This window comes from Plectropomus leopardus, chromosome 3 (assembly GCF_008729295.1).
Source record: "Plectropomus leopardus isolate mb chromosome 3, YSFRI_Pleo_2.0, whole genome shotgun sequence".
Taxonomy (NCBI): Eukaryota; Metazoa; Chordata; class Actinopteri; order Perciformes; family Serranidae; genus Plectropomus; species Plectropomus leopardus.
This window is the reverse complement of record NC_056465.1, coordinates 1,593,625-1,613,386: the sequence shown is the minus strand read 5'-3', so window position 1 is coordinate 1,613,386 and position 19,762 is coordinate 1,593,625. Positions and strand designations below refer to the sequence as shown.

The 19,762-nt window shown below is 39.7% G+C and overlaps 1 protein-coding gene across 3 annotated transcripts; it reads left to right on the top strand.

Annotated features, from left to right (window-relative positions):
* The first annotated feature begins 715 nt into the window (after positions 1 to 715).
* Positions 716 to 19,343, top strand: rad23ab (RAD23 homolog A, nucleotide excision repair protein b). 3 transcript variants are annotated; one of them, XM_042512891.1, is made up of 10 exons: positions 719 to 945; positions 3,507 to 3,588; positions 4,177 to 4,256; positions 10,113 to 10,549; positions 11,300 to 11,346; positions 12,091 to 12,218; positions 13,388 to 13,550; positions 14,630 to 14,811; positions 17,661 to 17,807; positions 18,655 to 19,343. In XM_042512891.1, the coding sequence occupies exons 1-10, from the start codon at positions 877 to 879 to the stop codon at positions 18,766 to 18,768; spliced, it is 1,449 nt and encodes a 482-aa protein (XP_042368825.1). In that variant the 5' UTR covers positions 719 to 876; the 3' UTR covers positions 18,769 to 19,343. The 3 variants fall into 3 exon arrangements, with proteins under 3 accessions (XP_042368835.1, XP_042368825.1, XP_042368817.1); XM_042512883.1 differs by having other exon boundaries at positions 14,627 to 14,811; XM_042512901.1 differs by lacking the exon at positions 4,177 to 4,256 and having other exon boundaries at positions 716 to 945; positions 14,627 to 14,811.
* Positions 19,344 to 19,762: the final 419 nt, after the last annotated feature.

The following is a 19,762-nucleotide window of genomic DNA, read 5'->3' as shown; positions in this document are numbered from 1 at the left end:
GCGTGTAACACACAAACTATGGATAATAACCTCATATAACCCCTTTAAAAAAAAAACCCAAAACAACAACAACAAAACCTGAACTATGCCTTTAATCTATCAATATTTAACCAATATCAATATTTGTATAGCACTTTTCATACAAACAGACTGTAACACAAAGTGCTTCAAACAGTAAACCAAGCACACAATATACATGAATAAAAACGAGCCTTTGTGATTAAGTAAAGCACAAAAAAATACAGCATGTGTACTAATTAAAACCTGGAACTGAGGAAACGCTACCATAAGTGACAAAACACCAGAATAAAACCTTTAGATAGAAAGATAAAAAAAAGGAAATAAACTAATAAATAAATGGATAAAGAAAATAGTAATAATAAAAGATAAATACGTAAATCACTCAAACTGTAAATAAGAGGTACATGACAGAATAACAGCACAAAGTGAAATTATAAATAAATAAATAAATATGTTAAACATATTAATGTGATATATGAAGTAGCAAAACTATCCCTTGAAGTATTACATGGATACACCTATGGACCATCACATCATCTATGTTGAAAGAAAACAGCCAGGGTCAGATAAACATGGCATGAGGAGATCTACATTTCCTGCTGTATCTGAGTTGTGATATTTCCTGCAGAACATGAAGGCGGCAGAGTGCAGTCCTGCCTGCAGTGTGCTGTGTCCAGCAGCAGGTGGCGCGTGTGTCCGGCTGCTCCCTGACTGCTCAGCGCCGCTCAGACAGCTGAGTCACACATACATTTAGCTACAGCCACTTCCACAAACACTGGGCGAAAAGAGCGCTTACACTAACTACCGTGAGTACACTGCTTTTGACCCCAGCTGTGTGTGACACCGCGAGGAAACATGCTGACGATAACACTGAAGACCCTCCAACAGCAGACGTTCAAAATAGAGATAGACCCAGAACTGACGGTGAGTAGAAGTTAACGGGGCTGAAGTAAACACGGTGAGGCCGGGAGGCTGCTGCATACATACGGGAATGTTAGCTCATGTGAAAAAAGAATGCCAGTCGCGGTAAAGCGATGCGAGTTATTCTTTTCATTTAAAAAGTGACGTTACGTCAATGTGATAAAAATGCGGCCATTCAAGTTAGCAATTGTGCAGGTTCTTAAGGTAACGGAGTTCATGTGAGGTAACGTTAAGTTAGCTAGTGTTAACGCGTCTACGAGCGGTTTCCCTTCACATTAAAAGTGTAACATCGTCTATTGACTAACCGGGCGAGCATCTTCATCAGTTCAGATTCATTTCAGTTCAGTGCAGAGCTTTTTATCCAAACACTCTTTAATGACAATAATGTGCAGTATTAATGCAGTAATAATGCAGTAAAATTTTGTTTCATATTTCGTTGGTTGCCTTGAATTTATTTTTCGATCATTTTAAAGTACACTTTACCGTTATACAGTTCATTTTAGAACAGTGAACATGATCATTTTTTAAATCCATGAAAATAAAAGAATATCAACAATAATATAGATAACATTAAATTGTTTTAGGGAGATTCAAGCCAAGGCATATATACCTTATTTGTTTGTATTACATACAATCTTTCCGATTAATAGAGAGGTCTGAACAGCTTTGAATTTGCTTCTCAGGGGACGTCTGAGCAGTTTGGAAATTTTATATTGAAAACACTAACCGGAAATGGCCTCTGTTTCTTCTTTGAACTTGACAGTGTTTGACTTGTTTCAGTGGCTCACCATGAATGACGATGCAATATTTTAAACCTCCTGTCTGTTAATGTAGTAATGAAAAAGCTGCTCAGCAAACCTTAATCATAGAGAACAACAAAGCCTTTTTGAATATTCTGATTATATAGAAGTCACATGGAGAACTTTAAATCGAGCTAATAATGTTTGCTGTGAAGTGGTATCACGTGAATCCTAATGACCATAAGTGTTCGAGCTACACACCATAAACGGCATTCAACTGCTGAATTATTGGGATTACCTTTTGAAAAACAAAACAAATCAAAACTGAAAATGTTGATTCAGTGCTGCTTTTTCATGACTAAAAACTGCTAGGCAGAGTCAAACATCCATGGCGGAACTTGATGTCCATTCTTTAAATCACTGCGGCTTTGCTCTCTTGTTTGTTTATCACTTACAGAAGTTCATCTGTTTACTGGTGAGACGCTAAAGTGTATTTCTTTGCCCTGGCACTCACTCATTGCAGTGACAATAAATCTCATCTAATCTATAACATCATCACACCCAATCACTCTACTTAAAATGTTCTACATTTGCTGTTTTCCTGAAAATATAAAATAATAATAATAATAATAATAATAATAATAATAAACTTGTATAGCTCCTTTCATACAGTTTATATAAATAAGGGCATTGCAAGCTCTTGAGTGCCTCACATGGAGCATATTTGGCAGCTTTTGTATCCGTAATTGCAGGAGTGTGTCCTAATCCAACCATGGGTTATTTCTCCCAATGAATTTTTAACATTTATTTCTATTGATTATGCCACTTCTATAGATATCATTAATTTAACCAGGTGAAAGTTTTATTACGATTTAAAATCTATTTTTCAAGAGCGACTTCACCAAGAGGGCAGCATTAAACATTGTTAAAGTAATAAACAACAAGCAGACCAATACAACTGTCAAACACCACAGCGAGCAAGCACAACATCCAGTTAAAATGCAACACAAAATAACAGTTAAATACATACATATGTACAATTTTCTAAAACAGTTTCATTGAAAATTTGACAAGCAATCACATGAACTAAGAGTGCTAGTTTCTCAGTCAACAACTGAGTGAAATTCCTCTAGAGTAATCAGCTCAGGCAGTTTCTGTAAGTTTTTCCAAGAAGAACAGCAGCATAATGTAAAGCTTTTTTGCTAAGGTTATTGTGCACCTTGGCAACCAATATCAAAAACATATTGTGAAAGTGCCATCCATATTGGGCATAGTTTTTACACATGTATGCACACAGATAAGAAGCAACCAGCGCAAGCAGAGATTTTTATATACAAAGCAACCAATGCAAAAGTCTGCAGATGAACAGAGAAGGCTGTTTAGCAGTGGTGTACACGGTTTCTACAGCCAGTAATAAAATATAAATTATACGCACAAGAAAATAGGCAGCGCAGCTGGAATACCCTTCCAAAAGCTATAAGAGAAGTGGGCTCTCTGAACACTTTTATCTCAACTGAAAAAATATTTATTTAGTCTGGCTTTTAACTAATGTAATTCTTGTAATTATTATGTAATATCAGTTTTCTTGTAATTATCACTTTATATCAATTCTCTTATTTTTTACTATTCTTACTGGTCTCTGCAGTTTTTCCTTTGACTTTTATATCTTGTTTATCACCACCTGTCATTCGATTGTGTAAATTTGTCTTTTTTTGTGTTGCATTTTGTTTTTATTGTGAAGCATTTTGAGCTGCAGCCCTTTCATGATCATTCATTCATTATTATTGTATTATTAATATCAGTGTTTCCTCTGCTGTTTTCCAGGTGGTAGCCCTAAAGGAGAAAATAGAGAAGGACAGAGGAAAAGATGCATTTCCTGCTGCAGGACAGAAACTCATCTATGCAGGTGAGTCAGATAATGACACTGACTGAGCTACAGAACAAAAAACACACAGAACCATCATACTAAGTTATACAGAGGGCCCACAAAATGCTTGGTTTGTTTATCCAGCAAATGTGTTTGTTAAAATAATGTATGACGATGACTCACAGTTTCTTTCCCTGTTTTAATCTTCTTTCAAAATCATTGCTCAATGTATATATTTAACAATAACCGTAGTTACAGTACCTAAGATTCATCAAAATACACTCCTAGGTGTCCACATGTAGTAGATGATTGGCTGGAAACAACACTTCACATCGTAGCTCCCACATCATCAATTATATTCTTACCTCAGAGCACCTGATGCTTTTTTGCTTACTTAAAGCACTAAAGTCATGTTGAGAATAACTCATCTTTCACATGATGAGTATTCATAATGATTAGATGGTTATTAGTGCTTCATGCACAGCATGCACTGTTTGATTTAAGGTGATGTCTGCCTTATGTTTGATTCTGTCCCATGTTTTTCCATGTAAAGAGTACCCTAAATTCTTCTAAAAAAAACATGTTATTAATCTTTTCTAATTTGCTGTTTGTGCTTTAATGTCACAGGCAAAATCTTAAATGATGACACCCCACTTAAAGAGTACAAAATCGATGAGAAGAACTTTGTGGTGGTCATGGTAACCAAGGTTAGTAGACAGAATCATGTCATACTACACTGTGCTGCTCTGGTTTTTATCTACATTCACTTATTATTTCTAGTCCTTTAAGTCTCATTCCCACTGCAGAAAAAAGCTGCAAACACCCACTAACATCTGGCTTTTTAATGGAATGGAAATTCATACAAACGCACATGTATCTGCTAATTTTGGTGGGAAAGGGCTGGGGTATTACTGAACTTTTGTGTTTACGGTTGCTATTAAGCCAAAGTCAGAGGTACTCAAGACTTCCTCCATAGACCGTTCACAATAAAAACCTTAAAAGCCAGCAGCTTAAAGGGCATCCTACTCTTAGAAGGCATGTAATTTGAAACATTTACAGGAAGTAGCTTAAATACAAATCCCATTTCCATTGAAGTTGGGACGTTGAGTAAAACATAAATAAAAACAGAATACAATGATTTGCAAATCCTTTTCAATCTATATTCAATTGAATACACTAAAAAGACAAGATATTTAATGTTCAAACTGTTAAACTTTGTTTTTTGCAAATATTTACTCATTTTGAATTTGATGCCTACAACATGTTCCAAAAAAGCTGGGACAGGGGCATGTTTACCACTGTGTTACATCACTTTTCGTTTTAGCAACACTCAATAAGTGTTTGAGAACTGAGGACACTAATTGTTGAAGCTTTGTAGGTGGAATTCTTTCCCACTCTTGCTTGATGTACGACTTCAGTTGCTCACCAGTCCGGGGGCACCATTGTTGTATTTTGCACTTCATAATGCGCCACACATTTTCAATGGGAAACAGGTCTGCACTGCAGGCAGGCCAGTCTAGTACCCCATACTCTTTTACTACGAAGCCACGCTGTTGTAACACGTGCAGAATGTGGCTTCGCATTGTCTTCCTGAAAAAAGTAGGGATGACCCTGAAAAAGACATTGCTTAGATGGCAGCATATGTTGCTCCAAAACCTATATGTACAGTACCTTTCAGCATTAATGCTGCCCTCACAGATGTGGAGAAGCATAGTAATAAAATAAGACCACGAAGTTACCCATGCCATGAGCACTAACACACCCCCATACCATCTCAGATGCTGGCTTTTGAACTTTGCGCTGATAACAGTCTGGACTGTATTTTTCCTCTTTGGCCTGGATGACATGAAGTCCATGATTTCCAAAGACAATTTGAAATGTGGACTCATCAGACCACAGCACACTTTTCCACTTTGCGTCAGTCCATCTCAGATGAGCTCAGACCCAGAGAAGCCGGGGGTGTTTCTGGGTGTTGTTGATATATGGCTTTTGTTTTACATGGTAGAGTTTTAACTTGCACTTGTAGATGTTGCGAAGAACTGTGTTAACTGACAACAATGATTTTCCGAAAGTGTTCCTGAGCCCACGTCGTAATATCCTTTACAGGATGAGGTCGGGTTTTTTTTTGTTGTTTTTTTTAAGATTATTTTTTGAGCTTTTTTTGCCTTTAATGGACAGGACAGTTTAAGCGTGAAAGGCGGAGAGAGAGAGAGAGAGAGAGGGGGCAACATGCAGCAAAGGGTCGAGGCCGGAATCGAACCCACGGCCGCTGTGGCCGCAACCTCTGTATATGGGGTGCCGCTTGAGGGACTGAGGTCAGGGGCATTCAGTGTTGGTTTTCGGCCTTGCTGCTTACGTGCAGAGATTTCTCCAGATTCTCTGAATCTTTTGATGATATTATGGACTGTAGACGATCAAATCCTAAATTCCTTGCAATTGTACATTGAGAAACCTTGTTCTTAAACTGTTGGACTATTTGCTCACCCACAAAGTGGTGAACCTCGCCCCATCCTTGCTTATGAATGACTCCTTTTATACCCAATCATGACACTCACCTGTCTCCAATAACGTTTTCACCTGTGCAATGTTCCAAACAGTTTTTTTTGAGCATTTCTCAACTTTCCCAAGCTTTTGTTGCCCCAGTCCCAGCTTTTTTGGAAAGTGTTGCATGCATCAAATTCAAAATGAATATTTATAATTAAAATAATATTTGCAAAAAAACAATAAAGTTGATCAGTTTGAACATGATATATTTTGTCTTTGTAGTGTATTCAATATAGGTTGAAAAGGTTCCGCAAATCATTGTATTCTGTTTTTATTTATGTTTTACACAACGTCCCAACTTCATTGGAATTGGGTTTGTAGTAACAAAACCCCCAGACCACTTTTTTTCGGTTGAAAACACTATACACAGGTATTTAGTAGTGTTGTTGATAGAGAGGGTCCAGCTCATGACATCTGAGTGCAAAGTATTAAAATCTGAAGTATTCTGTTACTGCCTTCTAAAGGTTGAAACCTGGCTACTGCACTTTGCTATAGGAAGATTGGTTCCCAGCGTGCATGTTTTCGTCACCAAACAAGCCCCCTGTCTCTGCCCTCTCACCACCCGACTCCACCCAGTATTTTTGTTGAAAAGAGTGTTGGTAGTAGCAGTAAAATGTTTGGTTGTTTGGTCCAGGGGACTCAATTAATTATGGCTGTACCAGCAAGGAGGGATCTAACATACTGTATACTGTATAGCTACTTCTACACAGAGATGGCACCACAGGGCCACAACAAAGTCTCCTTTTTATACCGCTGTGTCGATTAACACACAAGTGTCCACTTCTATTTTAACATACTGTATATGTGTTGGTAGCACTTTCTAAACATTAACAAAAGCATAACATGTCAATCGCAATTTATTTGCTGACAGTTGATTTTGTCCTCTTCTCCAAGGGTCAGGAGCTCCTGAATCTAACTGTTTTCCCAGTTTACGGACATAAATGGCAGCTGTTCCTCCTCTTTGAGTTAGCCGCTATGCTAACAGCTGCTTTTTAAATCTCCTTTGGTTGGTCATACACATGACACGTGGTCAGAACGTCAAGCTCCTGCTGCCTGTGATCCTGTTCTGCTGGCGGTCCCTTTTATTCAGAAGTTGTTTCAGTGCTGTTGCTACCTCCATTACCGACTCAGAGGCGAGACCACTCTGTCCCCCCTTTTTTCTATTGGACGTTATATACAGAACAGAACAGCTAAGAACAGCGAGGCAGTATAATGGCGTGTTATTCCTGCCTTGAACAGGCAGTGTAAACGCAGCTAATGCCTTGATTGCCAACAACACAAAAAAGCAAAGCATCACTCTGTGTGTCTGGAGATGAATCTAGCATACCCCTTTTCGCATCACCAAAAGCGTACTGAGCTCACTGTAGGGTTTAGTTCACTGGATCTTCACAGTTTTTCAGGCCAAGGCCCCGTTAGCTCTGAGACAGACAGTGCAGGAACCCCCTACTACATATATTGTATATATTGAGTTTCACTTGACATAATTCTCTGGATTTTTTTTACGTCTTCTCTTGTTTACACTGCCTGTAGCTGCTTAGTCAGCAGCAGGCTGACTTAGCATGGCTAAGTGCGTTAGCTTCACCCTCTGCCCTTGGCCTGGTGGTTTCTTAGGTGGACGATGTGTCAGAGTCTCTTGCTCAAAAAGTTCAAACCATCCATTGTGGCTCACAAGACTGTCCGGACACTTGGAATAAATGCACAAGTAACTGGCTAATATTTTCAATAACAAGTAGATGTGCATTTACTAGTTCACCTTGCCATTATGTATAAACGCTGCACATTTATTTAGCATTAACTAGCTCACATGATTTCTCAAGGATTCAAGGGTAACAGTTAGCCTATCATTAATGTTGTGTACGGTAAATAATTTTTAAAAAAAAGTAATGAATAGACCAATTTATCTTTTCAAATAATTTGTTGGGTTTGTGTTAAAGTGTATTTTTTGTAGACATATATTTTAAAAAAACAACAATTTATTAAGGTTTAAAGTTCCGCATATTTTGTTGCGCGGCAGCTTGAGTGACAAGCTGTCTGCAAGTTATTAATAATACATTTATCTGTAAAGCGCTTTTGACACTGTACAATAATTAGAGAATTTCCACCAACAACAACAAAAAAAAAAGAAAACATCGCAAATTAGCACAATCATATCAATAACACGTTTAAATAAACAAACAGCATATCAACAGCATAAACATCACATCACAATCACACTTTAAAAGCTTGTTTAAAAAGATGAGTCTTGAGCAGTGATTTGAACATGGATGGGTCAGTACATTCGTGAATATGTTTGGGGAGTGAGTTCCAGAGGGAGTGGGCCGCAATGGAGAAGGCTCTGTCCCCCCAGGTTCGGTGCTAGGTTCTGAGTGGCGGAGAGAGGAAGTTGACGTTAAAGGAACGAAGGCTGCGGGGAGAAGCGTAGCGATGGAGGAGGTCAGTAAGGTAGGAGGGGGCTTGGTGGTTGAGGGCTTTGTGGGTGAGGAACAGGATTTTGAGTTGGATGCGGTATGGGACAGGGAGCCAGTGGAGATTTTGGAGAACAGGGGTGATGTGGTCGCGGGAGCGGATGTGGGTGAATGGTGCGGGCAGCAGAGTTCTGGATGTATTGTAGTTTATTGAGGACTTTGAATGATGTACTATACAGGATGCTATTGCAGTAGTTGAGTCTGGATGTAATGTGAGCTATATGTTGATTAAAAGAGAGTTGACTGTCAAAGATGATACCCTGATTGAGGATATGGGGGGTGGTGAGAGGGTGCAATTGTTTCTATTGAGGGTGAAGTTTTGAGCGGAGTGGAGATGTAGAGCTAGATGTCGTCGGCATAGCAGTGAAAATGAAGACCGTGGGGACGGATGATGTTGCCAAGGGGGAGCAGGTAGATGATGAAAAGGAGGGGACCAAGCACCGAGCCCTGTGGGACGCCTTGAGGCAGAGGAGCAATGGAGGAGGAGCAGTTGTTGGTATGGATGAATTGTTTTCTGTCGGTGAGGTAGGATCTGAGCCAGGAGAGAGCAGTGCCGGTAATGTTTAGGGAATGTTCCAGACGGGAGAGGAGAATAGTGTGGCTGATGGTGTCGAAGGCTGCAGTGAGGTCAAGGAGGACGAGGATGTTGAGATGGTCAGAGTCTGAGGAGAGGAGGAGGTCGTTGGTGACTTTAAGGAGAAATGTTTCTGTGCTGTGCTAGGAACAGAAGCCGGACTGGAATGGTTCGAGGGAGTTATGGGGAGAGATGAGACTTGATTTGGGAGGCAACATCTCTTTTGAGTATTTTTGACAGAAAGGAGAAATTGGAGATGGGCAGGAAGTTCGACATGTCGTCAGAGTCCAGTCCAGAGTCCAGTCAGATCCAACTCTCACTCCTCCACACTCCACCCTCTTGTCCAAACATGGTCACTTCTAGCTCCAAAAATCCAAGATGGTGATGGCTGAAATGCCAAACTCAAGGCTTCAAAATCGCAGTCTACAATTCAGTGGGTGGCGTCACGCTAGCTATGCCCATAGTTTATACAGTCTATGCAGAAAAACTAAAGCAAAATATTGAAGGGACGAGGTAGGTTGTCCATCATAGTCTGCAAAAGAGTTGTGTTATTATCTGGGGAGCTCAACTGTCATGTATCCATGTCTGTACTCTTCACCCTGTCAAAATGACAAACTGCAACCTGTGGCTATGACAATATGACATGATTTTGCTCTTTTACAGATAGAATTGATGATGTGGAAATTACAGTACATAGCACGGAATTCACCATATAATACAACATAGTACAGGTTCTTAGGTTCTTATTTTTTTACCCAGCCTTTATCAGTGACCAGGCTATCTGTTTAGCCATTATTTAGATACGTATATAAATATCATATATATTTTATATTATCAGCTTTTATTTTAGTAATGATAATGTGAGGCGATATGCTGATATGGAAATATAACATACAAACTCATCACTTGGTCAAGCTAATGTTGCTATCTTCACAAATCAGATCGACATGACACTGATCACTTCTCAAATGTGTTTTCAGCCTAAACCAGTTCCTCCTCCTCAAGCCCCTCAGCCAACCCCTCCAGCAGCTGTAGCTCCAGCACCACCCTCAGCCTCCGGTCCGACACAAGTGCCCTCCACACCCACACATACAGTGTCTGCACCCACACCTGCCCCGCAGTCAGCTCCTCCCATTGAACCCCCGACCCCAGTTCCAGAAAACACCCCCTCGGTTTCTGCTGAAGCAACAGCAGCTCTGGACTCAAACACAGCCCCAGACTCAGCTCCAGCCTCTGCCTCAGCTACTCCTCCAGCCTCCGGCCCTGCTCCAACTCCAGCCCCAGAAGCTGTCCAGACAGCCCCGGCCTCGGCCCCTGCAGACCGCCCCACCCCTGCTACCCAGCCAGAAGAAAAACCAAGGGAAGAAGCTGAGAATCAACCATCTGCCACTGCACAAGTCCACTCCACTGCTGCCAGGTTTGGGGATACCTTTGTTTGTCTACACTGGGAGGTTAACCCTGTGAAACTTGAGCAAATAGGCTTGATTTCTTTTAAAAACATGCAAGGAAGCCAATGAGCAAGAGATGAGGAAAAGATTTGCAAGAAATTAGTAAAAAATACACGAAAATTACCCGAAAATTAAAAAAAAAAAAAAAACACCAAACAACAAACAAAAAAACCAACAACAACAAAAATAAAGTTTTTAAAAAGTGCTTTAAAATTCTAACAATTCTTTAATATGCTTTAATATGATTTTAAATATGTAACCGTGATAATTACAAATAAAGCTTTTCCCTGGCTTTTTATTTTATCCCTAGACATTTTACCCTATCTTAAAAAAAAATTAATATAAATCTACTAATTTCTTGCAGTCTGTGGAACGTTTCATACCAAGTTGCTCATCACCGCTTTCCCACCAAATTGCTCAGGGCTCAAAGGTTTAAATACTTGTGAATGGCATCTGAAGGCACCACAAAAAAGTGATGTCGCTCCAGGTTTCAAAGGGTTAACTAGTCTGGTTGTCCAACAAACCTGTTGGAGTTAGAAAACCTAAGTTAGCTGGGAAAGCCTGTGTTCATGCAAACCTGGTTCAGATGGTTAATTTCCTCTGAACAAGTGAAAATGTAAACTCACTGCTACTTTCTACTTTCTGTGTTTACTGTAATAGTATGGGCATTGTATTGTGGATTTACACAGTCTGTTTTTCTTTGTGACTTTCTCCCAAAGCCTTGTTGATGAGCTGGGCCTTCTTGAAGAAGCAGCATCAATACTTGGTAATACATCTGTGATCTTTCTTCCCTGTGTGATAAATGAAAAAACACCACTGCATGGGTATAGTATATGGGTATATTCTGCTTTAAATTGTAGAGCCTGGTTAATAGAGCTTGAAAGAACTTGCTGGTATGATAATGTTTCCAAAGACAAAGTGTGTATACCTGTTCTGAATGTTCGCATTGGATGATAAACCTGTGTGCAGCCTCTTGTGTGCAGCTGTGTCCCACTGGCTCCCTGATCTCTCTCCAACAACTGTGAGCCTTTGTGTGTGTTTTTAGTCTCAACATGATGAACTGTCCATGTGGGTATAAAGGCGCACACTTTCAGATAGCCTCTCCCATAGCCATTGATAGTTCTCAGTAGAACTTGAGTGGCCATGTAATAGTCAGATGCAGGGAACCCGACTCCACAATCAGAAATGAGTCTTGAAATATCCTCAACTGACATGAAAGCAGTTCTGCAGTTTTCAGTGGATGATCCATGAATGCAAGAGAACGTTTGTGCCAAACTTTCCCTTTTGGCATTCTTTAGATACTGTGTTCAAGATAATAGGATAGAGGCATGGACGAACAAGCCGAAAACATAAAGCCTCCAGCCATGGCTATCAACAGTGCATTGGCATAATAACTCCATGTAGCATGTTTAATTAAGGCATTTAATGACTATTCCATTAGAGTAAGAAAATAACTTCCTCATTTCATTCAACTTCCACTGACTTGCTTTGCCTCCTGTTGTCTCCACAGTGACAGGCCCAGCCTATGAGAACCTGGTGTCAGAGATCATGTCCATGGGTTATGAGCGGGAGCAGGTAGTCGCTGCTCTCAGAGCCAGTTACAACAACCCAGACCGAGCAGTGGAGTATCTCCTCATGGTGAGGGTCTAATCAGCCTGTGTGTTTTATACACAGCTCTGCCTGTCTCCGTATTTTAGAGTGCCACGTCAGTCAGTACATTTCCATGCACAGCTTAGTTGAGCCACAGTCATAACTCAGTTAGGCCATTTAATTGAACCACTGTCCCTGTCCCAGTATACAAGCAGCGGGGAAAAATCCATTTATTGATGGAAGTATGTCCGACTCCACCAGGGTAGGTGGAGATATGCCCCTTTCAGCTAGTTGCAGTAAACCTTTATTATTTATACAGTCTAAGATACTCACGGAATCACAATCATAACTTTATTTACAAAAACTTTCAATTAGAAAACCACCGCATTATGCATATATAATCAAACGGCACTAAGCAGACTGCTGTCATTAATCAGTTTTAAGCCACCTAAAAAAATTAACATCAGTTTAAGTGTATTTTTACTGCTTTACCTTGTTGTCAGACCGCCCTTACTGATGGGGATTTGAAGTTTTTGTATCAAAAACACCAGACCATTTTACTTCACTGCTGCTCTGCCACTGCCCCCATCAGCTGTTGTGGAAGGTAAAGAGAAGACAGTATTCAGATATAATGTACACTCAAGCTGATATTGTTTTTTTTTTTAAGTGGCTATAATTTGTTTCGCTGCAGCCCTGTCCACAGCAGGACATCGCTTAGCTTCTGTGTCGGTGTTGTGGGACTGTTCTTTTTTTATCAGAGGAGGGGGGCGACTTTTTTTATTTAAAATAAATATAAAATACTAGCTTTTCAAGTTGTATGTCCCTCACCTAAGCCAAAATTTAAAACGCAGGTCCCTCTTTAGCGCGTACATTTCTTAAAAATACCTTTCCCGTTTTGCAGCATCCCTTCCTCCCTCATAAGTAATAAACTGTCCCTATCCGTACACATCGAAGGACGCTGGTGCTGCGACTAGGCGCACATGCAGAACACCTAGTCCAGTTAAAGCCCAGCCGAGGTGTTTACATGATGGAATAGTTTTACTTCAGATCACATTATCTGGATGTGTTGGTTCGACTTCAAGAAATTCAGTGTAGTCTGACTTCAGTTGGACTATCATGTTTACATGTATTTTAAAAGTCCAGTTTTAGACGGACTAACACAATAATTCCACTTTTTCTAACATCATGTAAACAGACTGAATGTCTCTGACCTGCAGGGTATTCCAGCAGAGGCCAGTGATCTGCCACCGCAGGAGCCAGTTAGACACAGTGCTCCATCCAACCCCTCCACCCCTGCTACACAAGAGCCACAACAGGCCCCAGCAGCCCCAGTGGCCCCAGAGGCCCCAGTGGCCCCAGCGGCCCCAGTGGCCCCAAACAGTAAGAGCACATGCTTATCTCTTCTATCTATGCTTATTTATTCATTGGGGCAATAGAGTCCAACTATAGGGCTCACCCCTGATGACCCCAGATCTATGAGCCAGTGGGGCAAATGGGAGTGTTCCTCTGCTCTGGGGGTAACACCTGAACACAGCACAGGAACCATTGGAGTGGAGTTTGCAGGGATTAATGCACTTCATTGGTCGACCAGAAACACCAGGCTGCCACAACTTGCGCACAGCTTTATTCATATGGTAAAAAGCACTCATTGCATCATTTTTCGAATGAAGGACAGGCTTCATTGTAAACAAATAGAACACTGGCCCTCAAAGATATCACATATCAGCCTGATGATGGCTGATGATGACTTTGAAGCTGAAACATATTTGTTTCTGTTTGTTTTGTCCACATTAAATAAGAAAATGTATTTGAGCAAGCTGGTGTTCTGTTTGTTCTGATCCTCACCAAAACTGTGAACTGGAGCAAATGTTTAATGACTTAGCTGTCAGTGTGCAGTTATTTTTAACTAGGCATCACTAATCTGACCAAACAATCTAAACCCAAGGTCCACTTAGTACCTTTTTCCAGAGCTTGGTCTTAGTCTTCATCAGCTAATGGAGTTGGCTCAGTTGTCTTTGAGTTGGCTCTTGTCATGATGTGACAACTGAACTGAACTGAAATGAGCAAAGAACAACATGACTAACTCTGCAGGGTTTCCCAAGCATACATTTCTTTGCGGTGGCCTGCTGTGATCAAAACATCTGCCGCCACATTTATGTAATGTATTTATTTTTTAGCATGACTGTTGATTGGGAGCACTGTTGGAATATATGTACTGTTTGGTTATTGATTGCACCATATACTTGGAGTGCAGAGCGTACTCTGGACACACATGGAGCAGCGTAATGGCAGGTGCAGGAAAAGTGAAAATTATTTGTTAATATCTCTGGATCTAAAAGTTTGCATTCATTTTTACTTGACTATTCAGAAACAGACTTTCCCATCTGGTTAATTTGTCTATAAATCTTCTCCCGGAAAATGTATCTATCACACTAAACAACCCCGTCCCCTATCAGCAGGGTCAGTCTCTGGCAGCCAGCCTCCCTCTGCTGGTGGAGGTTCTGTCTCCACAGGGAACCCTCTGGAGTTCTTGAGGAACCAGCCTCAGTTCCAGCAGATGAGACAGATCATCCAACAGAACCCAGCCCTCCTCCCGGCCCTTCTGCAGCAGCTCGGCAGAGACAACCCACAGCTGCTGCAGGTACCACACCAGCACACTCATCTTACACAGTGGCTTTCTGTCAGGGAATGCAGTGTTTCTGTTGCACACTGCAAGAATCACTTCAGGCTTAGGGTAGACATATATCCAAGCATCAAAGATTTATTCTGAAATATATATAAAAAAAGCCATCACTGGCTGTTCCTCAGTTGCTCTCTCTCCGTTCAACGTCCAACTGATCAGGCCTAAATCAGTATCAGTATATCAAAACGTATTTACACATTCTTTTAAATTTCTAATGACTGGTATATTTACAGAAACATTAAATCTTTCAAAGACTGCACTCAAGTATAATTATACATGCTATTTACAGATCATTAAATTAATTCAAGGATTATGCTAAACTACACTGTACAAGCTACAAATTAAAATAATCATTTCCTACAGGTTCCTTTTACTATTTTAAGCCTATGGTTATGCTAAATAAAATGTATCAACTTTCTATTTACAATGAAACAACTTCCTGTCCTCGCCTCACATGCCCCCCTCCTTATAATACATCCATGTCCTGACCTGGATGTTTATCGTTGCTATGGCAACAGGTCTTGGCTACCGCCAGTATTCAGAGGCTAATCTTACCCCAACTGCTAAACAATCAATGATAACATTATAATTTGACACTTTGAAACCAAATCGATTACATCTAACGATTGTTACAATCCCCCAAACCGTAATTAGAGTTTTGTTACAGTCCAAATTGTCAAAATAAAAGAAATAAAAGCTTAATTCCCCGAAGATGCGCTACACGGTAGCGACTCTTACGTTAACCGGTAACAAATGTAACTTAATATTAAAGCATAATATCCTTAAACAATACAACAAATAATAACAATAAAACACACAGACAGATAAATCAGTAAATGCGGCCTACTCTATTTACCATATGAGGGTTTTGGTTACGTTTTACCTACCTGATATATATATATATATAAAAAAAATAATCACTGGTTGTTCTTCAGTTGCTCTCTCTCTGTTCAACGGCCAACTGAAGAACACTACCAGAACCCCGTTCATATAGGCCGACTCGCAGGTGAGCTCGTGCCTTTCTCACTTAAACAGAAATTATTTTTAATTAAATGATTTAACATTAAAAATGTAATATACATATAAAATAACATAAACAATGAGGTAAATAAATTATAAAAAATACTGTGCAACATCTCCATTTGTTAGATATTATATACTGTATATGTAACTAATAACAGCACAGTAAGGGAAGGAGGACTGTGAGCCCAGGTCAAAGTGCTTTTGATGTTAGTCTGGGAGAATTTTATACGACTGTCTCACCAAGAAACTTATTCAGAGGGCATTTTGTTCACTTTGTGCTGTAATCGTTTTGCTGTACTTAACCAAAAGAAAAAAAAAATACCATATGTGACCCATATGCCACAAAAAGTTCTTTGAACTTTGAACACAATATGAAAATGAGGGCTGTCATGAAAAATTGCACAGTATTCTTTATACATGGTTCCCATGGTTCATGGAAAAGATATGGCATTAGAAAAACAGGCTAGAAATGGTTTGGAATTAACAGAATGTTTTGGAAAAGCTGTGAATATACATGGTTTTGGTTGTTCAAAATATCTTCATATAAAATAACTAAACAAACAAAAACATGTCTAATGTTATGTGGAATACCTTTCTTGTCTTATTACTTTAAAATGTTACTGTTGAAATGTCACTAGTATCACGTCATACACATAGACCTGACCAGCATGTCGTTATCGCCAAGGTTGCACCCTCTTTTGGAGGAAATAAACAAGATGTCACATCAGGATAGAAACAGGAAAATGTGAAAAAGCTGATGATGAACCAAGGCTTTCACTCTGAGATTTGCAGCCTCATAAGATTCAGGAATATTTACCGTCAGTGTGATAAAACGCGAAATGATTTTTGTGAGTTTCTACTGGAATGAATGAATGGATAGCTGTCAATAGCTTCAGTGGGAGGCTGCTGCAGCACAGTAGTAGCAATTGAAAACCTAGTTCTTGCTATTGCTATTTAAGCAGAAAAAATGTGAACTTTTCTAAAAAGAAAACCAATTAGTTGTTCATTTAAGAGACCTGTCTTTTTTTCTCTTTTGTACACCAACTATTGCTCTTTAATAAAACATAAGTATTTCTTGTCTGAACACTCCATTAATTGATGGATAAATCAGTAGAATACTTGATAATTAATTGACATCTACAGGATCTGCAGTTTCTATACCCCCCAAAAGTGTGTGGCCTTCACATTTTGTGAAGTACTCATATGTGCTGCTGTAGACTGTTGGCATGTGCAGCTAACGGTGGTGGGAATGTCTAACAAGCAAGTTAGCAAGCACTAGCACTTTTCTCATTTGCAAAAGCCTGGGAAGTGTGTGTTTTGCAATGTATTGCTATGTAGGCCTACCTGTTTTAAACCTTAAATCATGGAAATAGGGTAAAATATAGAAAAGAAATGAAAACTTTTGGAAATTCATTGGTAAAAATGTATTACCCTCAGAACAGTTTTATTGCTACATAAGGAGCTATCTGATTTGATTCTCTTACTGCAAAAGTTTTAGAAATTTAAATCCAATTGATTGAAAGTGTTTTGATAAAAGTATCAGCATTCAATAAGAAAGCTATATTCTACATATGTCTGTTACATCCAAATACTCAACAACTAAGTATGCATATTATATTATAATTATATTAAATAATATTTGCTATTGTGAATGATCTAGATATGCAGTTTGAATGGGCAGTTACTCTCTGCTCTGTGTTTGGTTACTTTTGCTCAGGACTGAGGACCTGTACATTATACACTATACTGTAGTATTCTTATTGTTCTGTATGTATGACTTGCAGCAAATCACACAGCACCAGGAGCGCTTTGTGCAGATGCTGAATGAGCCACGAGGTGGAGACACAGAAGGGGAGGGGGCTGAGGCCCAGGGGTCGCCACACACCAACTATATCCAGGTCACCCCACAGGAGAAGGAGGCCATTGAGAGGGTCAGTAACCAGGGGTTCTTTTAAATCCCATTGCACTGCGATGCAAAACTGTATTCTGATAAAATGTGGGTAAAAACTGACTTTTTTAACGGTTTGCAAAAGTACACAGACCTGTGATCAAATATTAAGAGTTTTTTTAAACATGTTGGAATCACCAACACATTCTGCACACATCTTTATTTGAACATTTAAAGTGTACACTGTGTCACAAGCAACAAGCAAGTTTTCTAAACTAAAGGTGAGTATTGATGTATTTCTCCTGATCTGATGGGAGTGTATGGTGTGCGGTCATAGAGCAGTGTGACACACCATAGTGCAGAGAGTGAGGTGACCACTGAGTGAATCTCTTAGAGGGATACTTTGCCAATTTTCCAACAGCTCATAACAAAGTGGGTAGTAAGTAGTAAACTTCCCTCCATCTAACCAGTGCCTGGATAGAAGCAGATGAAGAAACAGACCCTCCTCTCTCTCTCTCTCTCTCTCTCTCTCTCTTTCACTTTCACTTTCACTTTCACTTCCTCTCTCTCAAACTCAGACCATACTCTGAAAACTGAGATCAAACAGTCAAACCAAGCGGCAATGATCAAATATAAACCAAGATACAGACAGTTTTATAAAAAAAACTGTCTTCCCAGTAGTGAAATGCTTCTTTAAAACTTTGGTGTATACATAACTCCTGGTTAAGTAAGTGTGTGTGCCCTGATTGTATGTTTTATTGATGTAGTGAACACCAGAACAAATTCAAAATCGACTGGAAAGGTTGGTTTGGAAATAAATGATAGAATCTCGCAGCTGTAGTGGTGTGTTTTACACTAACTAACTAACTAACATGTATGTTGTGTTTCAGTTAAAAGCGCTGGGCTTTCCTGAAGGCTTAGTCATCCAGGCTTACTTTGCCTGTGAGAAGAACGAGAATCTAGCTGCTAACTTCCTGCTACAGCAAACATGGGACGACGAGTAAGCACACATCACCTGACACATCACCACCGTTCAGCAGAAGGCCGCAGAGGAGATGACAGCTCCACACAAAGTCCACCTGGGAGGAACAAGGACAGGAGAAAAAGAGGACATTTCTTTTCATGCCGTGTGATTGTGGTCTGATGATGGGGGTGACAGTGATGATGACGACATGCTGTTCAAAGTTTGCTGTGCTGCCTCCCCTCCATTCAGCTGTGAAGATCATCGTAGCAGCTCACACTGAGCTGTGCCTCACCACTGCTGTCATTACTGCTGCCGCTTGTGCCGAGTGATCACACTGAGAGACGTCATGCAAGAAAACACGCCAACAGTCTGCATCACCTTCACAGGACAACAGGCAACTCACAGACTGCCTGTACAACATGGGTCAAACTTTTAGACGACTGTTCACATCAGTGTAAACACCACAGAGTGTATCTATCAGAAATATAAACATGACAAAATAACGTGTTGGCAAACCCTCCATGTTGGGTTTACCTGAAAATGTGATGCAAACTATTGACTTATGGTTTGAAAGCTAGCATTGCTTTATATTAAAGTTCAGGTCTGATCATTTCATTTATTCTGCTTCTTTATCCTTGGAAAAAATCCCAAAACATTCAAAATATCTCAGACTACAAAATAGCACAAATTCAGGTGGTGTTTTAACCTTTTATTAGGCATGCAAATAGAAAATGATATCTGCAAGATGAAAGAAAATGTTGCAGGAATATGTCAACCTTGCAGCCCATTTCTGCCATAAAAAGAAAAAACTGAAATGTTATTAATGGAACGTCCATGTGAAAATAATGAGTGAAATTTCAGACCATTTAAGTCAAAATTGTATTAATTTCTGACTCATTTTGACTTGCTCCCTCGATTTCTTCAAAGTGTCATTATTTTGACATTGATAAAAAGTTGACTAGGTTCATGGTCACAGTCAGTATTTCACTTTGCATCTTTTTTTTGTTTTGACTTACAATGAGTAAGACATTACA

What these genes read in the sequence shown, in the direction of transcription:
- rad23ab (XM_042512883.1), top strand. Translation starts at nt 877, where the DNA reads ATGCTGACGATAACACTGAAGACCCTCCAACAGCAGACGTTCAAAATA. An exon ending in AGATAGACCCAGAACTGACG is followed by an intron (nt 946 to 3,506) that starts GTGAGTAGAAGT and finishes GCTGTTTTCCAG; the next exon opens with GTGGTAGCCCTAAAGGAGAA. An exon ending in TGGTGGTCATGGTAACCAAG is followed by an intron (nt 4,257 to 10,112) that starts GTTAGTAGACAG and finishes ATGTGTTTTCAG; the next exon opens with CCTAAACCAGTTCCTCCTCC.